This window comes from Onychomys torridus, chromosome 15 (assembly GCF_903995425.1).
Source record: "Onychomys torridus chromosome 15, mOncTor1.1, whole genome shotgun sequence".
NCBI classification, from domain to species: domain Eukaryota; kingdom Metazoa; phylum Chordata; class Mammalia; order Rodentia; family Cricetidae; genus Onychomys; species Onychomys torridus.
The window spans coordinates 46,355,303-46,379,091 of NC_050457.1; the positions used below are offsets into that span (position 1 = coordinate 46,355,303).

At 44.2% G+C, this 23,789-nt stretch overlaps 1 protein-coding gene across 1 annotated transcript in view; it reads right to left on the reverse strand.

The window, feature by feature from the left end:
* Osmr (oncostatin M receptor) overlaps window positions 1-23,267 on the reverse strand; it is a 63,550-nt gene extending 40,283 nt beyond the window's left edge. Inside the window, exons 1-3 of the mRNA XM_036206704.1 lie at window positions 22,996-23,267; window positions 10,937-11,021; window positions 2,522-2,691 (exon numbers count right to left, since the gene is read on the reverse strand). Of these exons, the coding sequence (XP_036062597.1) occupies window positions 2,522-2,691; window positions 10,937-11,009 (243 nt within the window). The 5' untranslated portion in view covers window positions 11,010-11,021; window positions 22,996-23,267. The remainder of the gene's footprint in view (window positions 1-2,521; window positions 2,692-10,936; window positions 11,022-22,995) is intronic.
* Between the last annotated feature and the right edge of the window lie 522 nt (window positions 23,268-23,789).

Here is a 23,789-nt window from a genome sequence, read left to right on the forward strand (position 1 = left end):
TTAACTTTGAGTATGTCAGTCAAATAAGTGATTTAAAAAATGTGATAAACTTGGTTTTTTTAAGTCATTGAAGTGGAAATTTGAATATAGCCCTTGCAGACACTGGTAGGTCACAGAAATTGGCATATATACTAGCATAGAAATACATCTGAGGTCAATGACTCATTGCTGAGGCATGAATCCTATCCCTAGATGATTCAAGCCCCCGGCATCTTTCCAAGCTAGAGCTGCTATTCTGCTTCTCTTGCTGTTAACAAAAGAGTACAGAAAATGTCCTAGAGGAAAGAGCAAAGCTTGGCCCGGGGCAGCACCACATAGTGTGCTTGTCAGCAGGCCTCTGTATGGCCAGCACTGTCAGGGAGGGGTCCTATTCTAACTATGAGCACCTAGGTCAACGTGTGTTTCTCCTGGCTTGTTAGAAGCACAGAGAATGATCAATTGTATGCTGTCTCCCTCAGCATAAGTGGTGATGGGGCTCCTAGCTTGCACTACAAGGAACTGTCCAAGCAAAGAATTTCCAGAAGGAAATGTGTTCTCTCCTTTAATGGAAGGAAGATCTCACGTCTCTCCTCAACTTCAGGTACAAGGGTGTCTCCTAGCCATAGCATGTGACTATCTTCCCTGTCTGGCCATGGAGGTGAAGAATGAGGATATTTCGCTGCCTCTCTCTGACTGAACCGCAAACAAGTATCTATGTGCTGGTTGTCCTCAATGTACTGAGGCTGGAGCTGCGTGCTTTGAATTCCATGAAATAAATGGCTGGTGTAATTGTCCACCCTTGGGGATTTTAACCCCTCATCAGTCACAGAAATAATTTCCACAAGCTGCTTTCCCATTCAAAGAGATGACATTCTGTGACTCTAATAAGAAGTTGAATTTAAGAAAACAAAGAATGGGATCCACTTGTTCCACAAGTAACATTCCTTGCTTTTCCTGACATGAGAACTGATAAGAATTGTCTTTTAGAGAACTACAGAGTAGGATTCCCTGTGCTACACCAATGCTATTTTGTTATGGTGATAAGTATTAATGCTCCAAAATTCTCCCAGCACTTCTCCTGACCTTAGGAACTTTGTTGAATGTTTCCCTAGGCCCAAACCACCACCGATACCCGTCAGAATCCCAACAATCAGGTTTCTTAGTGTAAGGTGGAGTAGTGGGAAACTGTGCTGATGATGGGAAGTGGACAGCTAATTATTACGCATCTGTATTCCTAAGGTGACGTCACACATTCAGCAGCTGCCACTATGGGAAACTGCCCTTTGAAGACAGCCAAACGACAGACCTGCTATAAACCCTAATGGACTTAGTCAGATCTAGTTACCTCAGGCCACTTGCTCAGACCTCATATGTGGTAATGGGTATGGAAAAGAACTGAAGACTTTAACGTTAGTGACAGGCGACATTCTTGATGCCTAAGAGAAAAGGGGGACCTCAATGGGGCTGATGGGTCCTCATCTCAGTCCTCTGTATCCTTTGCCTCCAGAAGATTTCTAAAGTGTCTTGACAAACTGTCCTGAGACATCTCATAACATTATCTAATGCCTGGGACCAATGTGTGCCTAGATGAGACTCTCCGGACACAGTAGACACATCCATTACCCAAATCAAGATGAGTGAAAATATACCCCAAATAAGTCAAAGCAGAAAAAAGTTGAAGGTTTTCTTTTGTTTGGTTTGATACAAGGGCTCAAGTAGTCCAAGTTGGCCTTGAACTTAATCTGTAGCACAGGGTGTCTTGAACTCTTGATCTTCGGCCTCCGCCTCTCAAGATGGACTTAATCAATTGATCTATGTATTAGCAGACCCACATTCCAGGAAACAGAGGACACTAAGTTATTGTCCAATGCAGTCCATGAGAACGTCTGTGTGGGCCAGGTAGTAAATGCTGGGACTTGCTCCTCCAAGTACTCACACAGGGCAAGTAAACGGACCTCTAAGACTCTTCATTGTTTTAATAAGTCATTCTATCTTATTGAGGACAATCTAACTTTCCTGGGTGATCCTGGGTAGACAGAGGAGAAAGAGTGAGATAACTCATCTGCAGGGAACATGCAGACACAGTGTCTACAAGGACTGACCCTGTGACTGTCTTGGGGCAAACAGCAGAGCAGGGAGAATTTTCTTAATAAATCCATCGAACCTGATGGGCCATATTACTTTGTTTTAACTCAGCAGTTCTCAACCCGGGGGTAGCGACCCTTTCACAGGGGTCACCTAAGACCATCAGAAAACACAGGCATTTTACATTGCAATTCATAACAGTAGCAACACTACATTCATGAAGTAGCAACGAAAATAAGTTTAATGTTGGGGGGTCAGCACAACATGTATTAAAGGGTCGCAGCTTTTGAAAGGTTGAGAACAGCTGTCTTAACTAAAAACACAGGGACACAATTGTTTAGAAAATATGTATTGAGAGGTGAAATATTCTAGAATAATAAGATTTCTTGAATGGTATAAAAACAAAATCATGGCACGGAAAAAGAATTTTTAAAATATTAAGTAAAAAAATACTTACCACCCAGATGATGTTGGATGTTTTAACTCTACTGATCTCTATCTGAAATGACATTTTTAATTCTTGATGAGTAAGATTTGGAACAGTCCATTGCAAAGTCACTTGCTGAAGTTTAGATTGGATAGAGACAGCAAGTATCTTGGGCATCAACTGGAAAGGCTCACCCAGGACTGAAAGACCAAAAACAGGTTAAAAAATAACTCTCAATGGGGGCATGATTGAATAGCCACACATCTAATAGAGAGACAATTCACTGTGTTCACTGCAAGCTTTGAAAAGTATGTTTGCATGTGCATCCTAGCACCAGATACTGAGAGGATCTGGAAAGGATTTAGAAGTTACATCAGCAAAGGAAGAAATTAAGACCCCAATGAAGCAGAAAACTTGCTCGGCAATGCAGAGCGTATTAATAAGCTGGTCAACACCTGCATAAAATGTGTCTTTCCTGGGTAATCTAACTGATTTTAATTTATAATGGAGAGAAAGAGATTTTTTTCCTAAAGGTCTCATATTCTAAAATTTAAAAATAAAAATCAGTTTTTGGATATTCAGGGTTCCATAGCTTATTAGAAGATCTGAAAGTGGAAGTATATCATATATAGAGACATGGTTCCATATGTTTCAATGTGCTGAGCTTAAATACCTCCAGCAAGAATTCACTGAACTCTTTGAATGAGACAGCAATTATTATAGGCACTTAATGCAAAACAAAACACTTGTGACAAGGTTTCCCAATCACAGAAGAAGCCTAATTGGAGAGACACAACAAAATCATAGAAATAATCAAGTTTGCAAGCTTAGAGCAGTGAGCAGTGTTATGAATCTGTAAAAGAACAGGAATTCAAACATGAAAGGATTTGTGCAGGTTACTGACCCCTAGGAGTGTCCAGTGTCCCTCAGGCTGTCTTTAAACCCTAAATACTGTCACAACCTAAGCTTGCACACAGAAGCATCAACTATGATACACTCTGCTACAAGAGAGAGGGTGGGCCTGGGTCCTCTTGGGTTACTGCCAATTCCAGAGAATGAATTGTTGACTGCCACTCAAGAGAGGGAAACACCATATAGAATTGAAAGGAATTGTGTATTGCTAGTTCAGCTCTTCCAACTATTGGACCAAGGGGGTCCGAAGTAAACTGGGGATGTTGCAAAGGTTTTGAAAAGATAAAGACTCCCTTCATAAATTCAGCTGGTGTCTGCTGACCCATCTGTAACAGACATCTGCTTCTTGGCATTTGCTTTCGTCCTTTTTAAGAAATTGGTGATCTCAGAGCTTTTTTGTACCACATTTAAAAGGCAAGAAAGTGTCTTGGGGGGGGGGGCGGCTTGGTAACAAAACACACACTTAGCATGAATAGAGCCTTAGCTCAGTTCCCCTCCAAACACTCCCCTCCAGAAAGGCAAGGGAGTATCTTCCAAATAAAAATGCTAGGAACCGGCAAAATATGAAGGGTCCCCAAATCGCCAGTGCACATGTGCTGAGCATAAGATAATTTTTATTATAAATAAGGAAATCAAAGCTCCGTGAGATTAAATAACTTACAAAAGCTCTGTGAAACTTAAATAGTGATCTCCCTGGCATGTGTCCCCCTTCGTTACACTGTTTCACGACTGGGAAGATAGGATTGGTTATCTGATCCATGCTCTCCATGGGATGGAACACCTGGATGGCCTCAGCAGCACCCAGGAAACGGCCTGGAGATTCTGGATGGAGCCACAGAAGTGAGAATGAAGGGCTTTCATGTGACTTTTCCACAGTGGGGGATTTCACATCCAGATAAGGCATTGTCCTCAGATGACAGAAGGTTGAAGATATAGTTTCTTTGGAAGTGAGACTAATAAGAACACCCATAAAATGAAAACATCTATTGACAGATTACCCATCCTGTGTGACATTTGCATAAATACACCGTGGGAAGGATGGGTGTGCTCGGTGTGGGCACCTCGACTTTGGATTTGGCAGTGGGTCCTTTCATATAACATGAAAAGCATGAGTAACAACAGGAAAGACAGATAAGTTAAACGTCATCAAAATTAAAATTTGTCTATTTAAGTGTTACAAAGAAAACAAAGACTGAAAATGGGAGAAATATTTGTAAGTTGTGTGGTAGATAAGTTTCCAGTATTCCCACTACATAAAGAAATCTTACAAATCCACAACAGAACAGCAACACAGTTTAAAAATGGACGTATGACTTGGAGGACATTTCTCCAAATAAAATAAGCAAGTGGCCAAAAAGCAACATGAAAAGATGCTCATTATCCCTAGTCATTAAGAAAGGAAGATCAAACCCAGGTTGGGATCTCAAATGAGATACCACCATACACTCTCAAGGAAGGCTTCGGTAATAGTAAAAAGCATGGGGATAATACACATGGACAAGGGTGTGGAGAAATTTGCAGTTCTTGTACACTTCAAGTGGAATGTAAAATGGCCCATCACTGTGGGAAACATTTTGGTAATTTTTCAGAAAGTTACCGTAGGATATAGTGCGACCCATAATTCTATTCCTAGGTCTTTATCCCACCTACATCCCAAATGAAACCAGGGATTCAAATAAGTATCTGCCCATGAATGTTTGGAATAGCCCCATTTACAATCATCAGAAGGTAAAAACAACTCAAAAGTCATCAATGGATGACATTCACATTGAATGTTGTGATTTCTACATACGGAGGACTGTTTTTCAGTGGTTAAAAGGAATAGTGTGCTGATCTATCCTACAAATTAGATAGAACTCAAAAATTTTATGTTAAGTAAAAGAATCCAGACACAGAGTTACATATTGTATGGTTTCACTTATGTGAAATATTCAGAATAGGTAAACCCATAGAAACAGTAAGTGGTCTGGTAGTTGCCAGCATTGGGGAGTGAAGAATCAGGAATAATAGATATCAATGTTTCCAGCAGCCAGAGGCTGTGTTTCTGGAGTTGTTAGGTTGTCTGGGCTCTGGCAGCATTAAGAAGCAAGGCTCTACCATTCATCCCCAATAGGTCAACTAAATATATGAATAGTAGTGTACAGCAGAGAAAGTAGATTTATTTAGTTTCTCTACATTGGGAAGAGAAACAAAGAGGCCCAGTGACTCTCTAAGTCTATCTTGAAATGAGGTACAGATTTAAATAGAAGGCAGGAGGCATGTATCATCATAATCCAGCAATTCTGGTCAAAGTCTGGTCCTGTCCATCACTCTCTCAGCTCCAGTCTGTTAAGGAATATTACTTCAACTATGTAAAGATGCGTTACATTTGTTTATGCCATGGAATATTACTTTAACTGGGTAAAGGTGTGTTTCTGCTGCACTTGTTTCATGATGTAAGGATGTGTGTTTAATTATGTAAAGATGTGTTGCATGTGTTTCACCTTGCCTGCCTAAAGTACCTGACTGGTCTAATAAAAAGCTGAATGGCCAATAGCTAGGCAGGAGAGGGATAGGTGGGGCTGGCAGGCAGAGAGAATAAATAAATAGGAGGAGGAATCTTGACTTGAGAGAAGAACGAGGAGAAGAAGAGGAAGAGGAAGAAGAGGAAGAAGAAGAAGAAGAAGAAGAAGAAGAGGAGGAGGAGGAGGAGGAGGAGGAGGAGGAGGAAGGGAATGAGGGAGAAAGAGAGTGACATGCCTGGCAGCTGCCAGCCAGACATGGGAAGCAGTGAAAGTAAGATCTACAGAAAAAAGGAAGAAAGGTAGAAAGCCACTAGGCAAAGGGTAGATAAAGAGAAACAGGTTAATTCAAGTTAAAGAAAAAAAAATGCTAGTCAGAAACAAGCCTAAGCTAGGCCAAGCATTCATCACTAATATTGTCTGTGTGTCATGATTTAGGGGGTGGTTGGTGGCCCAAAAGAAAAAGCCTGGTACACCAGTCTCTCCTGCCAGGAGGTCTAACAAGTTGTTAGACCCGGGAAAGCTCATCTTGGCAAACCAGCTTCTCCTCTGGCTGACACTGGGCTTCAGCATTTTCTTTCCTCTGCCCTGTGACTCCCAGGGAAATTCCAATTCTTTGGGGAAGAAATAATCCCACAGATAAAGGGAGGGCACAAATTTAGAATATCGTCACTCCCACGGGATCGTTACAGTAATATTACAAAGTATTAAATATTACTGATAATTGCCTCACCGTAGCCATAAAGATACTTAATTTTATGTTATGTAACTGTTACCTCAAAAATTTTCAAGATATATGGTTATGATAAAAAATAATTAAAAGGTGAGCTTCCAGAATCCTGTCAACTCCATGCTCACTACATGGTCAAGCTTACATCGTATGTTTTGACTTAAAGTCTCCCATATTGCTGTGGTTTGTATGTGGTTGAAGTATCCAACCGAGGGTCTTGGAAACTTGGTTTTGGTGTGGGGATGACCAAAGGTGGTAGAACAATGGAGAGGTAGGGCCTGACTAACATGCCAGTGGAAATCAGCAGCTGTCTCATGAGATGTAAGGCCCACTCGAAAGGAGGGAAATCACACCTGGTACGGGAACCTAGCCCGCCTGCCAGGGTTAGTGAGGTCATGGGCATTAGAAAAGAATCTATTACAGCCACTTTGCTCCACCAGCATATTCTTTACTCCACTTTAATGTATCCTATCCCCACAGATAAGTGGAGCTGCCACCCCCCTGCATCAAAGAAGCTTCTATTTTAGAGCCCATGGAGACCATCACAGAAAAACACATTCCTGGCGAGCCCAGCCCTGATGGGTACATCTATATCATGGCGCTAAGAACATCTCAGAAGAAAGGGTGGGTCTATTAGAGGAGGTGTAGTACCAGGAAGTCTGTGGTGAAACAGTCCTTCTTAGAAATGGGTGCATAAAGAAGACTGGAACAACAGCAATATTAATGGACGTTCTAACGTAGAAGGGGAAACTTTCATGGGCTCCTACCCTCAGACCAAGAACTACAGACAGCTAACCATTGCGGGGAGAAGGAGAATTAGCCTTCCCAGGGAACTAGGCTCTCCCAGGGATGAGCCCTCTTATTAGTGGCCATCCCTGAAACCACACACACACAGACAACAAAAATGGACTCAGCACATTGTATTTAGATGCTTGTGCGCATGCGCGCACACACACACACACACACACACACACACACACACGCACACGCACACACACACACACACGTGTGTGACAATAATAACTCAAGAAAAAGAGGCTATCAATTTGAGAGCAGGGGCATGGGGGAGTTGGGGAAAGGATACCTGAGAGAGGCTGGAGGGAGGAAAGGGAAAGGGGCTGGTGGTGATGTAATTCTATTCCAATTGAAAACATTTCTAAAAATAAGTAAATAAATTAAAGCATTAAAGGAGGTAGGGCCTAGTGAAAGGTGGTTAGTCATTGCCATGACTACTTGGTTAATTTTCTCAGTTTGACTGGATTTAGAATCAACATGGAAGCACAGCACTGTGCCTGTGTTGATGAGGGTGTTTCCATAAAGGTTTAACCAAAGAGGCAAAACCCACCATGAATTTGAGCAGCAACATCAATGGGTTTGTGGCTCAGAATGAATAAAAAGGACAAAGCCAGCTTCTACGGATGCAGTGTGACCAGCTTCCACCATGGTCCTGCCTCTACACCTTCCCTACTAGGGCAGCCTGTGTCTCAAGCTGTGAGACAAAACAAAACCCTTCCTTCAGCTACATTTTTCAAGTATTTCACTATTGTAACTTGAAAGTAAATAATTCCCATGCTCTCTCTGTCTCCCTGACTCATGGCTTTTCTGATCCTAGCAAGTTGTGGTAGGCTTCTTTTCTGCTGTGGGTTGTGACCGAAACAAGAGTGTGACTGGTCTTACTTAGCTCAGGGAAATCAAGATGAGTGACACACAGTGAGTATAGACATTCTCCAGTTGATTGACAAATGCATGAGTCAACTCCCCGTCTAACCTTATTTCTGGAAGCTCAACCCAGTTGCCCTATATATATATGTTGTCTCAACCAAAGGGAAGCTCCTGGAATTAGCATATGTTATCAGCAAAATGACTCAGGTACTTGAGTAACACCAGTTAGAAGTAATGTCGAGGGAAAGAGCTGAAACTCCAAGGCGAAGTCAAAGAGATCAAAGGGACCATGGAGATGAATACATCCAAGCCCGCTGTTTTTTTCCGAGAAGCTAGCTGAGGTTGAAAGTGGAGATGGAGGACTGGGGCAAGACTACATACCAGACCAGACCCAGGACTCTGGCTCCCAGGCCAGCTCTCATGCCATGACACTGGAGTGTGGCTAAGGAGGCCATCGGGGATTCCATCCTGGGCTTAGTCACAAACACCATCCCATTTTTCCCACAGTTTCTCTGACCAACCCTAATACTGCTGGAGGAAATAATGTGTGGTTAATTCTCAGAATGGGATACTATGTAACAGTAATTAAAACAATATGATTCCAAGAACATTTGACATCCAAAGGAAACATTCGTCCTACTTAATGGCTTAAATTAAAAAATAAAAATCCCCTGGAGATAGATTATTCTCTGGTTGTATATATACATATCTGTAATTATATTTTTCTCTACACAACACAATTTAGCCTTTATTAGAGTGTGTATTGGAGGTGAGCAAGGTGGCTCTTTGTATAAAGGTGCTTGCTGCCATGCCTGATAACCTGAGTTCCATCCCTGGAACCCACATGCTGGAAGGAGAGACAGACTCACAGTCTGTCTTCTGACCTCCACACATGTATTGTGACATGTGTATGCATGTAATTTCTATACACACACCCCCACACACACAAATCTAAATAAATTAAAAAAATTAAAAATCTCCACATATTTACATTTTGTATATATGCCCCAAAGACAGAAAACTACACCAGAATGTTGCAGTCAACTTCTCTGGCTGAAGGAAACATGTGCAGGGCTAATGGAAGGGTCTTTCTTAGAAGAAGGTAGGTCGGGTTATTTGAAATGCAGTGTCTGACCTGAGCCTGGCTAGTTGATGAAATGGTGAGCTCACTAGTTTGAGGGAAGGTGTAGTAGGCAGCAGACACTGAAAAAAAGTCCCCACAGTTCCAGTGAAGAGAAATATCTACCAAGGAAGCCCTGTTTTGTAAAGAAGTTTGGAAGCAGAAATGGACATCTGGTTGCCAGGAAATTAGGGAAACATGTTTGATCTAAACAATAGAAGCTAAGCTATAAAAACTGATGTGAGAGCAGTATGCTTCACCTGCAGAAGACACACGATGAACAGTCAGGTCTTATCATGAGACTCTGCTAGGGGACAAGCTAGGGCAAAAGCGGTGTGAATACTGGAGAGTGCCTCCGCACAAGGACTCTGTACATTAGGCTGTCTCTGAACCAGGGGCTCTGATCTGGGCTGGAACATTCTTGATGCCCAGCCTCCCTACTTAGCTGAAGCTGATTGAACCCAGTAGCAAGACAGACTGAGGGAGCTACATATGCCACCAGGGAGAGAGTCCAGTCACCTGGCAGCCCCAGCTTATGGAAGAGCTCAATTAACTGATATTTAAGAAGCCAGAAGAAATAGTATATTCCCACATTCCCCAACCCAGATCTAAATGATGCAAGGCAGAACTTGAACTATTAACAGACCTAAATCTTCCCCCTTTCCCACGTATCTTTTCCTGCAGTTTTAAGAAGTAAGTGGGGCACTCTATACATACTCTTTGCAAATGTCATTTTCATAAATTCATGCATGGAACTATATCTATACTCTTTATTAAAGAGCAAATACAGGAAAGAATAAGTGCAGGAAGAAAAATGGAAAGCTTTATACAATATGGACAAATGCTGGGAAAATTTATGAGTCAATAGAAATTCTTTCAAGTCTAACACTCTATGTTTAAGTAAGTTCAAAGTAATAAAGTATCCATATATATTTTGATGAAGCATTCACACGCATGCACATTTACAAAGTTGATTTATTCCAAACTATGGTCTTCTGGGGGGAATTAACTGACGAACATTTTTTCTCTGACTGTAAACAGATTTAAGCACTTAAGACATTACCTTGTACAAACTTGAGAGAGTTTCTATAGCTTCACAGACTCTGCTTGCTTTCAGCCATATTTTATAAGCCTAACAGTGCTCAGCAAGTGTACCTAAGGGGCATTAGAACTTGTTCTAACCCGGCCACCAGAACTAGTCCGGGCTGTTCCATCTCGCCCAACAGGGTTTGGAAGGAAACACCTTGGCAATGGTCTAGGTAAAACAGCGCAATCCTGAAGCTCTGTGGTCTCAGCTCCACTTACAACCACACCAATGAGCAGAGCTCTGAGAAGGAAGCCAAGGCTAAGATTTGCTCATGGAGCCGTCAGGGTGAGGGAGGCCACGCCCAAGGCAACTGTGGCTTCCAGGGATTTACCACATCTCATCAATGCCAAGGGCAAGGAAATTGCTCGACTTCTCTCCAAAGCACCAGTTGGTTTATCTTTATATGTTCTTTGCTTCTGTTTCATCCTCTTACCTTCACTTAGGGATGCTCTCAGGGGCAGTACTGCCAAGATGAAGGCTGGATGAAGGACCGCAGAGAAAGCCATCAGTCTGACTGTCTGAAACAGATAAATGATGAGAACGGGCATTTTAGTTAGCTTTAACTCCTAGTAGGTTACTCAGGCCAGCTGTGGCACTGATGGGGCTAAAATCTCTCCTTCTTCTTCTTCCCTTGTATCCATGCCATCCGCCTTTGGAGGAAGAATTCACATTTCCTGGCTCATGAAATGTTCCTTAGGTCATAAATGAGGTGCAACTGACAGAGGCAGATGCCTAGGCCCCAAGGGACCTGTGTGAGCCCTGAAGACTTCCTCTGTGGTGGGTTACTGAGGCGTGGGGGCAAGAGCTCAGTGGTTAGCCAGTTCATTAGAATCATCCAAGCAAAGCCAGAAAAGCAAAAAAAAACAAAAAAAACAAAAACAAAAAAAAAACAAAACAAACAAAAAAAAACAACTTAAAAGTCAAAAAACGACACAAACATTGATTAGAAAAAGGACAAATCAAATCTCAAAAGGGCTCAGTTCCAATGAATCACTTGAGGGGATAGGGAGATGCTTCAGAGGTTGGGAGGCCCTGGTGCCCTTGCAGAAGACCTGGGTATCATTTCCAGCACCCACTCAGTGGCTCAAAAACCATCTGTAACTCCAGTTCCAGGGATCCAGCACCCTGTTCTCACCTCTGCGGACACTAGGCACAAATATGGTATACAGGCATCTCTGCAGGCAAAATAACTATACAAAAGGTAAAAGAAACAAATTGTGTAATTTTTTTTAACAACTAAATTAAAAGACTAAATCACCCAAGCCATCTCCATGCTTCCCTTTTCCTCTCACTAAAATTCAACCTGGGAAAAATTAGCATATTCCAGGAGACAGTCATTCTCATCGCTCAATACAATTTCCACTTTGTTTTGGTTTTGGTGTTTTTTGTTTTGCTTTGTTTTGGTATTTTGCCTCTGAAGAGAGCCGCAGATTGCAGGCCAAGAGAGTTCCACTGATTCCTAAGGTCCTTTGATCAGAGGACACTCTGAAGACAGAGCGAGTAAGGATGGATGGCCTCAGAAAGACCAATTTGTTTCTAATTTAATAGCAGGCCCATTAGTCAGGGGAAGCGTTAATCTTCACTTTTCTCTTCAGGACTCTGAGTCAGCGGGAGATTCACAGAACGATTCATAGAAAACCAATTTCTGCCCTTGTCCTGTGGCCCAGATCTCATCCAGAGCTAGAAATTCTGTGAGTCCGACTATGAGTTCTCACTGCCACTGTCTCTGTTCACTTTCAAATAGTGTGACACAGGTAAATTGGAACCACAGCCAAGACAAGGATTGGGTAAAGTAAACGGCTCTCTGGTGGTCAACAGTGCCTGTGTGCTGAAGTAGTGGGCGGCCTTTCTCCACATTTCCTGTCAGCGCTGCTTTCTACTCTTGGCAAACACATCAGTCCATTCATACCTGATCTCTACTTCAAACTGTGTGGTCTGACTGAATGCCAGCACCAGGGGGAGAGATAATTCAAGGAGAAACCATGCATGCATGCATGTGTGCATGCTTCTGTGTGTGTGTGTGTGTGTGTGTGTGTGTGTGTGTGTGTGTGTGTGTATGTGTGTGTGTGTACACGCACACCAGGGAGCAAAGGAGCAAAGGAAGAGGCCCATTGGGAGGTGTCTGCCACTCTGTTGAGAGTGACTTCAGTCCCGGGTCCAGACTCTTACCACCTACCTCCTCCCACTCACTATTGGACACAAAGGGGCCACCGCAGGAAAGAAACCTCTCTGGAGCTGGTGTGCACATCAAATGGTTTCTCCATGACTGTGCTATTTAAAATGTTTCTAAACATATGACGTTACCTCAAGAAGTTAAAGTCATGGGCACAAAAATACCCGGGTGAGAAAATCAGAAATAATGATAAGTAGAAATCAGAGGCTAAAAGTAATGCAAATGGAAGCCACGAGCAGTCAGTCACAAAAGAGCACCATGTAGGTGTCATAGGAGTGTGCCAGCAGCTCCCACCTCTCTGCTCTCTCAGACCTGTTGGATTGAGAAGCCTGAGAAAGAGCCACAGCAATGCTTGTAATTTCTTTTTCTAATCTACCTGAGGCCCATCACTTAACGCCTACCAGACAGGTAGCGATTGTGACTCAGCGGTCACTGTCCTCACCTGAGTTCAGAGGCTCCTTTCCACTGTCTCACAGTCCTTGCCTTTGGGTCTTTCAGCCAGATGTTTACATATGTATTTACAATTATTTATTTATTTATTTAGTGTGTGTGTGTGTGTGTGTGTGTGTGTGTGTGTGTGTGTACACTCATGCTCTGGTGCATATGTGGAGGTCAGAGAGCAGGCCCCACCGTGTGGGCTCCAAGATCAAGCTCAGGTTGTTAGGCTCTACCCTGGCTAGTAAGTTGTAAATGGCTTCTACTTCAGTCTGTTGTCACATTTGTTCTGTACCACTGGGTCTGTCAGCATCTTACTGTACAATCACGTACCATACAGGAAAAGACCGCACATACAGAGTATGGCTCTACCATGCTTTGGGTTATCCACTGGCGATCTTAGACTGTGCTCTCTGCAGACATAGAGGACTGGCCCCTGCTTCACTGGACCACCATCATCAACCCGAGGACCATGGGCAGCAGAACCATGAGTCCTCACTGTAGTCCGGAAGCCTCCTGGCAAAACCAATAAAGTTCTTGAAAATGGGCAGAGTGGGAGTTGGCAGCTGCAATATCTCGGAGATTCAGTGGAGCATTTCTTCAGAAACCACCCAGGAATAACTGTCCAACAGCCAGAAGCTGACAACGTGTGGAGAAAGACACCACTTACTTGCAAACTCTGGGGGACAGCATTATGCAGTTTAACAGGGTCTGCTCGAGTTACCCTAGCCTGAGAGACACTGTTTCTTGATGGGACCATGAAGAGCAAGGGTACCCAGCAGATTCAAGAACCAAAAGGAGAGGTGGCTGGGGGTGGGGTGGGCAATGAGTGGGGAGGAAGCCCTGGGATGAGACTGAGGGTTTGTGGAGAACAGAGCAGAAAAAGCAGGCATTGTATTTGAATAGCTTGGATTGCTACAGTGAAGCCCTGGAGAGATTTCACAGAGGTATACTGAGTTGATGCCCACAGAACAGAGCCCAGAGATGGGGAAAGAAGTGGGGAGAAGTCGAAGGAGAGATGGAGTCAGAGTCAACAGTCCAGATGAGAACAGAGGACAGGGTTTTGACTGTGGAGGTAGTGAGGTGTGGTGGGGTCGGTGAGAGATTTCGAAAGCAGAGCTGACGAGCCAAGGAGTGATGACCAGATGAAACATCAAGAATTCTGGCTCAAGCCTTTTGAAGAGCAGAATTACCATGTGGCAAGGCAGAAGACTGGGTTGGATGGCTTGGGAGTCTCTATCAAGTGTAAGACAAATTACTAAACCGTCTTATTAATTAAAAAAAAAAACAAAAACCAGAGCCAGATACTGGGGTGAATGCTAAATATCAGAGAAACAGAACAGGTCATAGCCAACCTCACCTCGCCAACTCCTCATCTGATCCTGTTTCCTCAGACTGAAAGCCTCTGAGTCCTCACCCAAAAGGTTCTTAGTCGAACTGCTGCTAAAAGCCTCTAGTTCCTGGTCCGCATGCCTTATACACCTTTCTGCTTCCTGCCTTCACTTCCTGGGACTAAAGGCGTGTGTCACCACTGCCTGGCTCTGTTTCCAGTAGGGCCTTGAACTCACAGAGACCGAGATGGATCTCTACCTCCCAAGTGATAAGATTAAGGCTACCACTGTCTGGCTTCTATGTCTAATCTAGTGGCTGGCTCTGTCCTCGGATCCTCAGATAGTTTATTAGGGTACACAACATATTGGGGAACACAACATATCACCACACTCAAAAGCTCAGCTCCAGATAGAAGTGTAAGATGCTTGTTTGATCTGCAAGAAAAGACCTTAAGCAGCCAGCAGAATACATGGAATTCCTGTCCATCAGTAGAAGAATATCAGGTGCACAAGGACTATGTGATGGCCCAGATAAGAATAAAGACAGAAAAAAGACAAGTCCAAGCCCAGAGCTTTGGGATATTCCACAGACTACACTATCTTTCCTGATCACACATGCACCATACAGAGACAAATGAAGAACCGGAGGTAAGCTTGGCTTTCAATCACTCTCAAGGATGAGGGCTGTGGGTGGGTGAATGAGCTGGTAGATCAGTATCTACCTATGGAGCAGAAATTTCCCATTCCTCAGGGCACATCATGTCAAGGTGCCCAGCCTCAAATTCACCCAGCAGCCTCAGAAGACTCTCAGTGAGCAGCATTCTACTTCTGATTTCCAGTAAGAAAAGGAAGGCAGAGTGGATGTGTCTGTCAGCACTACTGAGTCCTTTCCCCAAATAGGTTCTTTCTCACATATTATCATCATTGAATAGACTCTGGGCCAATAGCAAAACAGATCTGAGTTTCAGACGCACTGTGCAGCAGAGGCCGAGGACATGGCTGTCACCCAGGAAACATCTGGGAAATGAAGAAGAATGGATACCACTTTTCATCTACTCTCCCCTCTTTGCTTCTAACTTATTTTAATGGAAATACAAATTAATTCCCTTTCAGGTCTTCATTTTTTTTTTTCTGTCACCAAATATTACCTAGTTCACAACCTTTGGCACACGTGGGGTTGGGATGCTGAATATTACCTAGTTCACAACCTTTGGCACACGTGGGGTTGGGATGCTGGAGAGAGAAACTGATACCCATTTTGTAACTTACACTCTACTTGTCCACTCACTCCTGTCCCTCCATTTCTTTGCTCATCTCTGGGCTCCATTCGGTGTCTATCAACCTAACAGGCTTCTGTGAAAATCTTGCTTGCTTCACTGTTCTCTGAAGGTCATACCTGCTCATTAAATCTGGTGTGCAAGCTCCCATTCTCACTGAAGATCCTTCTGACTACCCTTCAGCGTGAATGTTCCATGCATGATAAAATGCACTTCTAAGGAACATGTAGAGGGCCTTCCCTTACCGGAATTTCTTGTTCAGCCATGACTAAAATATTTATTCCTGGGAAGTTTCTCTACCACAGATAATCCTCATGGGATGCAGTCATAGCGATAGTGGGTTGCTTCCCTAAACCTGGGTGTGTTGCCAAATTCTTCAAAACCGGCTGGTTGACCCAGTGCTATCATAAGCAAATGCCATTTAAAGCAGTTTGTGGATGGTGTGTGTGCCTCTCTCTGTGGTGTGTGTGTGTGTGTGTGTGTGTGTGTGTGTGTGTGTGTGTGTGAAAGAAAGTTCTGACTTTAGAATTGAACAGTCTCCAAGAGAGGTTATGGTAGACCACATGTCTCAACAAATTTCTAAAAATTGGAATCATGGCAAGAATTGTTTTTAACCTCAATGAGGAAAAACTGGAAATCAATAACCGGAGCTCTGGGCTGCAGTGTAGAGTGGCATGCATTTGGGGGCAGTTCTTCATCACCTCCTTTTTCAAGGGCACTGCTATTAGGACTGGTGAGCCCCTCTGAAGGGTTCTCACTATCTCTGTATAAGACTGATGACCCCCAGTTTCCCTCCAGTTCCCTTCTCCTCAGGTTCCACCACCAGGACAAATGCCTCCTGAATGGTTCTAGCATTTCTTCCCCATCCCAACTTTGCATCCCTCCAACAGATCACGTGTCCACCAATTTCATAAAGCAAGTCCTGACATAAGGAGCTGAATCAGTTCCTGTGCAACTGATTTCATTTTAAAACAACGTTCAGTTAAACGTTTCTGGGATGTGTGACCTCAGTTTCAGTTAAGGCTTGGTCTCTGAGTGATAGCTGAAGCCAAGAGAAAAAAATGGTAAAATCAAATGCAAATAATATTCTTGATCAAAAGATTTGCAGAAATGTCCTATATGCTAAAGGTGGTATATGAATCATATGATAAGAGATACATTGTTCCTATATTTATAGGATACTGGAACAATAACCTGGACATCATGGGGTGTCTAACATATACTGGACTCTGAGAGGAGATTCGGGGTCAAGCTCCACTCTGGTAGTTAGTGGCAATATAACCAAGCACTAGCTCTTTAACCTGCCTCTTCTCTAAGTGAGGATGGAAGAAGCTGTCAGTGTATAGGCAGGAGGATTAGAGGGATTAAGAGCAGTCTCATTGGGTAAATACAGAGTCTTATCATTATTGCTACTGCTTCACCCCTTCAAGCAAAATCTATTCCGGATACACACAAATTTGAGATACAAATCACCAAAAGCACCTTAATATGTTTTTTTAATGTAATCTGGCAGCTATGATATAAAACCCCAAAGCAGAAAAGATAAAGATTGTTATCCTGACTATATACACATTTTTTGGGTTTGTTTTGTTTTTTTCCGAGACAGGGTTTCTCTGTGTAGTTTTGGTGCCTGTCCTGGATCTCGCTCTGTAGACCAGGCTGGTCCCGAACTCACAGAGATCTGCCTGGCTCTGCCTCCCGAGTGCTGGGATTACAGGCATGCACCACCACTGCCTGGCCCTATATACACATTTTTAAGAAATCTTAATACCAAGTAGAAATATGTGGCAAAGAGTTGCTGTCCCTAATATATAAAAATCTTCTGAAAATAAGATTAAAAGGCTAACAGCAATAGAAAAAATATAAGTATATAATCCAGGAAAAGAAGAAAATGCACATACTGAAAAAGAAAAGGAGATTAAGAGAGATTACTTGGATAAATGAAAGTCAGCTCTAAAGATCTTTGTGCTGAGGCCCGTTACACCTGCACTTGGGTGCTGTTCCTTGCCAACTGTCCACCTCATAGTCTCTCATTAGAACCAGAGGTCAGATGATTTAGGCTAGGATGGCTGGTCAGTGAGTCCCAGGATCTGCCTCTTTCCACTTCCCCAGCACTGGAGTTAGAAGCCTTTGCCACCATGCCTGGGTTTTTTCTTTGCTTGTTTTATATTACATGAGGTTTGAGGACCAAACTCGGGTACTCGTTCTTTCTCAGCAAGCACTTTATTGACCGAGCTGTGTCCTCAGCACCTACCATGTAACGGTCCAAGGAAACAACTTATACACCATGTCAATCACACACATGACAAGTAGAAGGTATGATCACTCGCAAAATAATTTAAAGTACGGACAAAGGTCTGACACTAGCTGATAGCTTGTTGGAAATCATGGAAACCATGCTACTGCTTGTTAGGAGTGAAAAGTCTCTGGACCACATTTTGAACTTAATAGAAAAATCTGCACCAAAAAAACCCCAAAAAACAAAAACAAACAAACAAAAACAAAACAAAAAAACCTCCCATAACCTCAGGTGATTGAGTAGCATGTGGGTGTTTGAGTATTACATGTAACATTTATTACATATTTGCATTTTCTAGAACACTATCAGTGAATAAAGGCAAGGGTGGGTTAGTTCCCACTCTCAGCAAGCCACTCAGAACAGCCCACGGTAGGATATACAGTGAATTGTGAAAATGATCACAGGTGGTGTGTACTGGATTTTCTTGGTGCTTTGCTGCATGGCTTATAATAAGCGGCTGGATTCTCTCTCCAAGAGCCTTCTGGAAGAGCGTCCATTACTATCCCTGCAGGCAGATGAGGACATGAAGGGCAGAACAGGTCGAAGGTGGCTTGCCTTGTGACACAGCTAACCTGCTGTAAAGTCAGTTCTCGAAACCAGGTGAGTCACTCAAGTCCAGCCCTTCCCGTATGGCGTTGCCTCGGCTGTGCTTGGACATCGAGGAAAACCCCATCACTGACAACTGCAAACTCAGGAAAAACCCGGATGGAACTTCATTACATTAGACAAGTTAGAAACGTTACAGACAGAGTACAATGTAAGAGAGGCATTTTGAAAATTTGTTTTTTAAAAAGTACAAATATGTATTTGAGATCCTAAAGCATACTATTGAGGCTCCAGTACCTAACGTCATGGTAATGACATGAAAGGGACTCAAAGATCAATGGAAAGAACACAGTTCAGGGACGGGCCCTGTAGGAAGATGGATTGATTTTATGATGAAGACCAAATTTCATCTTGAGTGATGGTACATGCCTGAAATGCCAGCACTCGGGAGGGCAGGAGAGTTGTGAGTTCAAGGCTAGCCTGGGTTACATGGTGGGCCTTGGTTTTAAACACCCCTCTCCAAACAGTATAAACTGAGTTTCAAATGATAAACCATTAAATAAATGAATAGAATCAACCATCTCAAAATTTAGAAAAAAAAATAAGTTGTATCCCTACCTTCACTTTATTTTTCTTAGAAATGTGGTGTATAATGTTATGATAACAAAAACCAAACTAGTAAAAGCATTAGCAGAAATAAGACAATTTCAGGTAGATGACCAAGACTTTCCCAAATTAGGCAAAGTACAGAAATCATGAAATTGTGCTGGCAACACAAGTGTTTAGAGTTTCTGTGCAAAAGAGGCTAGCTAACGCCAGAAGCACTAGGGGTAAGGAGACAGGATATTCAGACAGTGGAGTGTCTCCACTCTCAAAAATGCAGGAATGAGGAATGGCTGCTCCAGCCGGGTTTTTAAAGTATGACACTAAGTGGGACAGTCACAGGAACACAGATACTGTGTGACTCCACTCATACGATGGGCCTTGACCAGTGCAGTTCAAAAGACAGAAAGTAGACCAGCTGATGCAAGAAAGGGAGAGGGGAACAGATGTCACAAAATCCGTGACACAGACTTACAGTTCTGAAAAATGGAAAGAACTCCAGAGCCACACGAGGGAGAGTTGTGAGTACACTCAATGGCATCAAGCTTTATACGTACAGTGGTTTAGGCGGAAACTTCTACGATAGGTCCCTTAGACCACAATTAAAAAAAAAAAATGAGAAAAGTCAGCATTATGGGAGAAGTGGCTGTATTATCTGTTATACACAGAGTGTTAGGATTCGGGACAGGACAGAGTTTCTGCAATGCATAAAAACAAAGCAAAACAACCACAGGCCAGAAAGACAGCTCAGTGGCTAAAGGTACCTGCCTAGGACACCCACGTGGTAGAAGGAGGGTACCAACTCCCCTTAAGTTTTCATTCAACCTTCCCCTGCCCACTGTGGCATGAATGATGACCTCCCCCCAATACATAAATGTAATAAAAATCTATTGAAGAATAAGAGAGACCTGTTCAAGTAAAGTCATGAACAGGTCGTTACAGAACACAAATGATGCCTAAATATATAGAAATATTAAATTGTAGTAGTAATTAGCAAAATGCAAATTGAAGTGCTGTACTGGATCTCGGCCACTTGCAAGTTTGAAAATGCATATAGCCGAGGGCTAACACAAGTATATGCATTTTCAAACTTGCAAGCGGCCGAGATCCAGTACATTTATCTACGAAGTAGAGGTGTGTGGTAAGCCTGTTGCCCCCCACAACTCTCCTGGGATTCTACTCCCCAGCAATGTTCACATTTCAGTTCAAAGACCAATTCATTATCTTCCTTGAGGCACTGTTGCTAATTCTACATAGTTTTTTAAAGCACAAAACCCATCAATAAGGGAAAGGGTACATAAATTCTGTTTTCTGCTTCAGGTTAACATGAAGCCCTTGACCAAAGATCTATGTACAGATATAGAAAAAGCTTTGCAACCTGGATTATAAGGAAGGAAGCTTTCCACTACAGATAGCAAATTTACATATTTAAAGATACTTCAAATACTTTGTGTGTGTTCTTCAAATCTTTATAAACGAAAGTATCTTGTGGTGATATTTATCATATGCTATGACTTGAAAGTGATGTTGCGGTGTCAAGCTGGTAACCTCCTGAGAGCTAATCTGCGTTGTCAATTTGACTGAACTCAGAATCACTTAGGAGACGCATCTCTGGGCATGCCTGTTCAGGGTGTTACACAGAGGGGTAACTGATGAGGGATGATCCATCGTTAATGTGGGTAATACTATCCCCAAGGCTGACCTCCCATGTGGTATGAAAATGAGAGAGAGGGGGTTGAGGGAGAGAAGCCAGCTGGGCAACAACTCTCCTCTCTCTCTCCCCCCTTCCTAATTGCCATCACGTGACCAGTGGCTCCAAGGTAGACTATATCCTTTCAAACCATGAGCCCAGAGTAGCCTTTCCTTTCTTCAGCTGCTTCTTGTCCAGTATTAGTCACAACAGAGAGAAAAATCATACACCGTCCTACATGTTCAGTCCAGACTGGCAACAGCTGGTGATGACAGACTACATGTCTTTGCATCCACTCCCCTGCTTTTGGAGTAACAGCAGTCCTTTGCTGTTGCATTACTTCAAAACTACCCAAATCAGACGCAATGTGAAGTAGGTAAAACCTGGGAGAGCAGGAGAATCCAGGGTCCAGGGAAGGGAGACTGTGAGGCTGGGAAAGGAAACCTCGCAGGGACAAGGAAGTTTGCTTCAGGGAGGAGGGGTTTGCTCTAGAGAGATCCTGATACGCTATGTGTTTTGTTTTCGATCTCACACAGTATGCTGATGCTGTTTGTTTTGCTTTTTTTCCCCTCCTCTCTAAGAAAGGTTTCCTGTTCAGAGAAGAGGGCCAAAACCTACTGTTCCCATAAATGAGCTGGAGAATGCACACTGTGACTTCCTTCCAGAGGCAGCAACCACCCAGCCCAGGTCGTACAGGGAACACACAGACCTTCTCAGTCACTTAGAATCACCACGGCAGTGGACCTGACTCGGCTCTTTTCTCATACAAAGGAATACAAAACGTCAGCACCCATGCACTTCTGTGTGCTGGGGATGATGGGAAGGGGCAGGTGACAATGGTGTGGGGGTAGGGGAATGGGAATGGGATGCTTCTGGTCACCCCCAGCTCCAAAAAAACCTCTAGAATTGGAAGGACAGCAGAGAGGCTAAGAGACTCTGAAGTGAAATCACAACTGTCACTTAACTACTGGATCATCATTCAGTCGCTTTACCTCCCTGGACCTCGGCTTTTCTCATTGATAAAAATGAAGTACGCAGTTCTTCGTTAAAAGTACTAGTAAGCATTATTATTATGCAAACCAGAAAAGTGAGACTAAGCCATAAAATGTAACCTGCCCCAGGTCTGTTTACATCAGGGTTTGGACTTGTTGCTGTTGTTGCTGTTCCCTACCCCCCCCCCCCCCCCCCCTTAGCAGAGTGCCTCTGGCTTCCACTCTCAATTCTATTTGCTCTGCCTATGTCCACTCTCACATTCAGGTGTCTTGAGGGGAAACAGCTTGATCTCCACGTGCTTCCACAATGCATTGCATCCAGCCTCTGTCTGAGAGCAGTCCCCAGGCAGCGTGCCTCTGGTCACTCACATGCCAGGCAGGGCAGGTGGCAGCCCTGATGATCAGTGGGTGGACAAGCAGCCAGTCAAGAACTGTTCAAGGGGATTGCTGTATCCAGGCTCTGATGTCAGCACCCCACTGCTCTCTGTCTAGTCTCAGAGACATTGACCCACAGAGCCTTAGAACTTTTAGCATATATCCTTGACTGTGAATCGCGCTGCTTTCATCCCAGCAACTTGAGAAGAGGTGCCTACTCTCTCCACCTATGCAGAAGCGCTGCCCCCACATTTGTCTCATCCGAGTGGAGTGCTCTCCTCCAAGTGGAGAGGGCAGCCCCTCTTCCCAGAGAAATGGCAGGCCTGGGTGGGAGTTAAGGGTTGGAATGCAAGGGAATGGGGACAGCCATTAACTTCCATAGGGCACTTTGGGAGAGAAGCCAGAGTGGCCCAAAGGGGGAATCCTAACTCAGTAAACATTTCCCCAACCACTGGAGAGAGAGAGAGAGAGAGAGAGAGGCCCTGGGATGGTGAAGCTCAAAGCAGGCCTGGATTCGGAGGAGCTCCAGGGACTTGGACTCCTAGAGGATCTGGTGTTTTTGAGTTATCCACCAAGTAGGCGGCACTTGTCTGGCACACCTCCTGCGGCTTGAGAGTGCCTTCTCAGGAGGCAAAACCAACACAAGACAGGGCGGCTGAGCTGACCAGGAGCCCGGAGGCTGCGGGTCATCAAAACGCAGGGGTTCTCCCGTCGGGGAAGCGGAAGGAAGCGGCGCACGGGCTCCTCGGGTGCGCGGGGGCCGGTACTCACCCTCCTGGCGTCCTGCTCCGGAGCGCGGCCGATCTTCGGCCTCGCAGGGGCGCGGGTGCGGACGTCTGTCCCGGCGTGTGAAGGCGGCCCCGCGCCCCGGCTATGAATCAGCTGCGGGGCAAGTGTCCAGGGGCGGGAGTTACGGGAAGGCAACCGAGGGGAGGGCCGAGGGGCCCGCACTGTTGCAATTTCCCGTCTCGCCAAGCACTTTTGGCACTCCTGGGACCCACAGGAATTTGCCTCCTGGTCCCAAGGGGATGTAGAGGGGGACAACCGGGACCCTGCTTCGGGCGCTGTTCCCGGGACGGGGTGGGCGGAACCGGTAGGAAGGGAAGTGGGAGAGGCCTGGGAAGGAAAAGCTGAGCCCAGAGCACCCCGCTACTCTCGGAGGGACACGGGAAGGGGGTGGGGAGCCCGGACCCTGTGCCCAGGGCAAGGTGTTCCTGCACGGAGCCTCCTGCGACGCCTGCAAGACCCAACTCCAAGCGCGCTGTCAGAAAGTTGCCTGAAAGGACAAACTCCTGGGTCAAACTTATGATCGTGTTAACTTTCGGCGTTCAGAGCAAGACAAACTTGTTGGAACAGCCCTCTATCCAGAGTGTTTCCCCTGAACAACCTGGAAAACGCCCTGTCTGCCTCCTGCCGCTACAAACCTGAATGCTTTGTCCACCCAGAGCCGATTTGCTTTCTCTCCTTAAAATGCGGTCCGATCTTTATCTGCTCAGGCGTTTGAAAGACATTTTTTGACTTCTCTTTATGGTTGTATAGCAGAATGTCCGCAGCCAGATTGACTT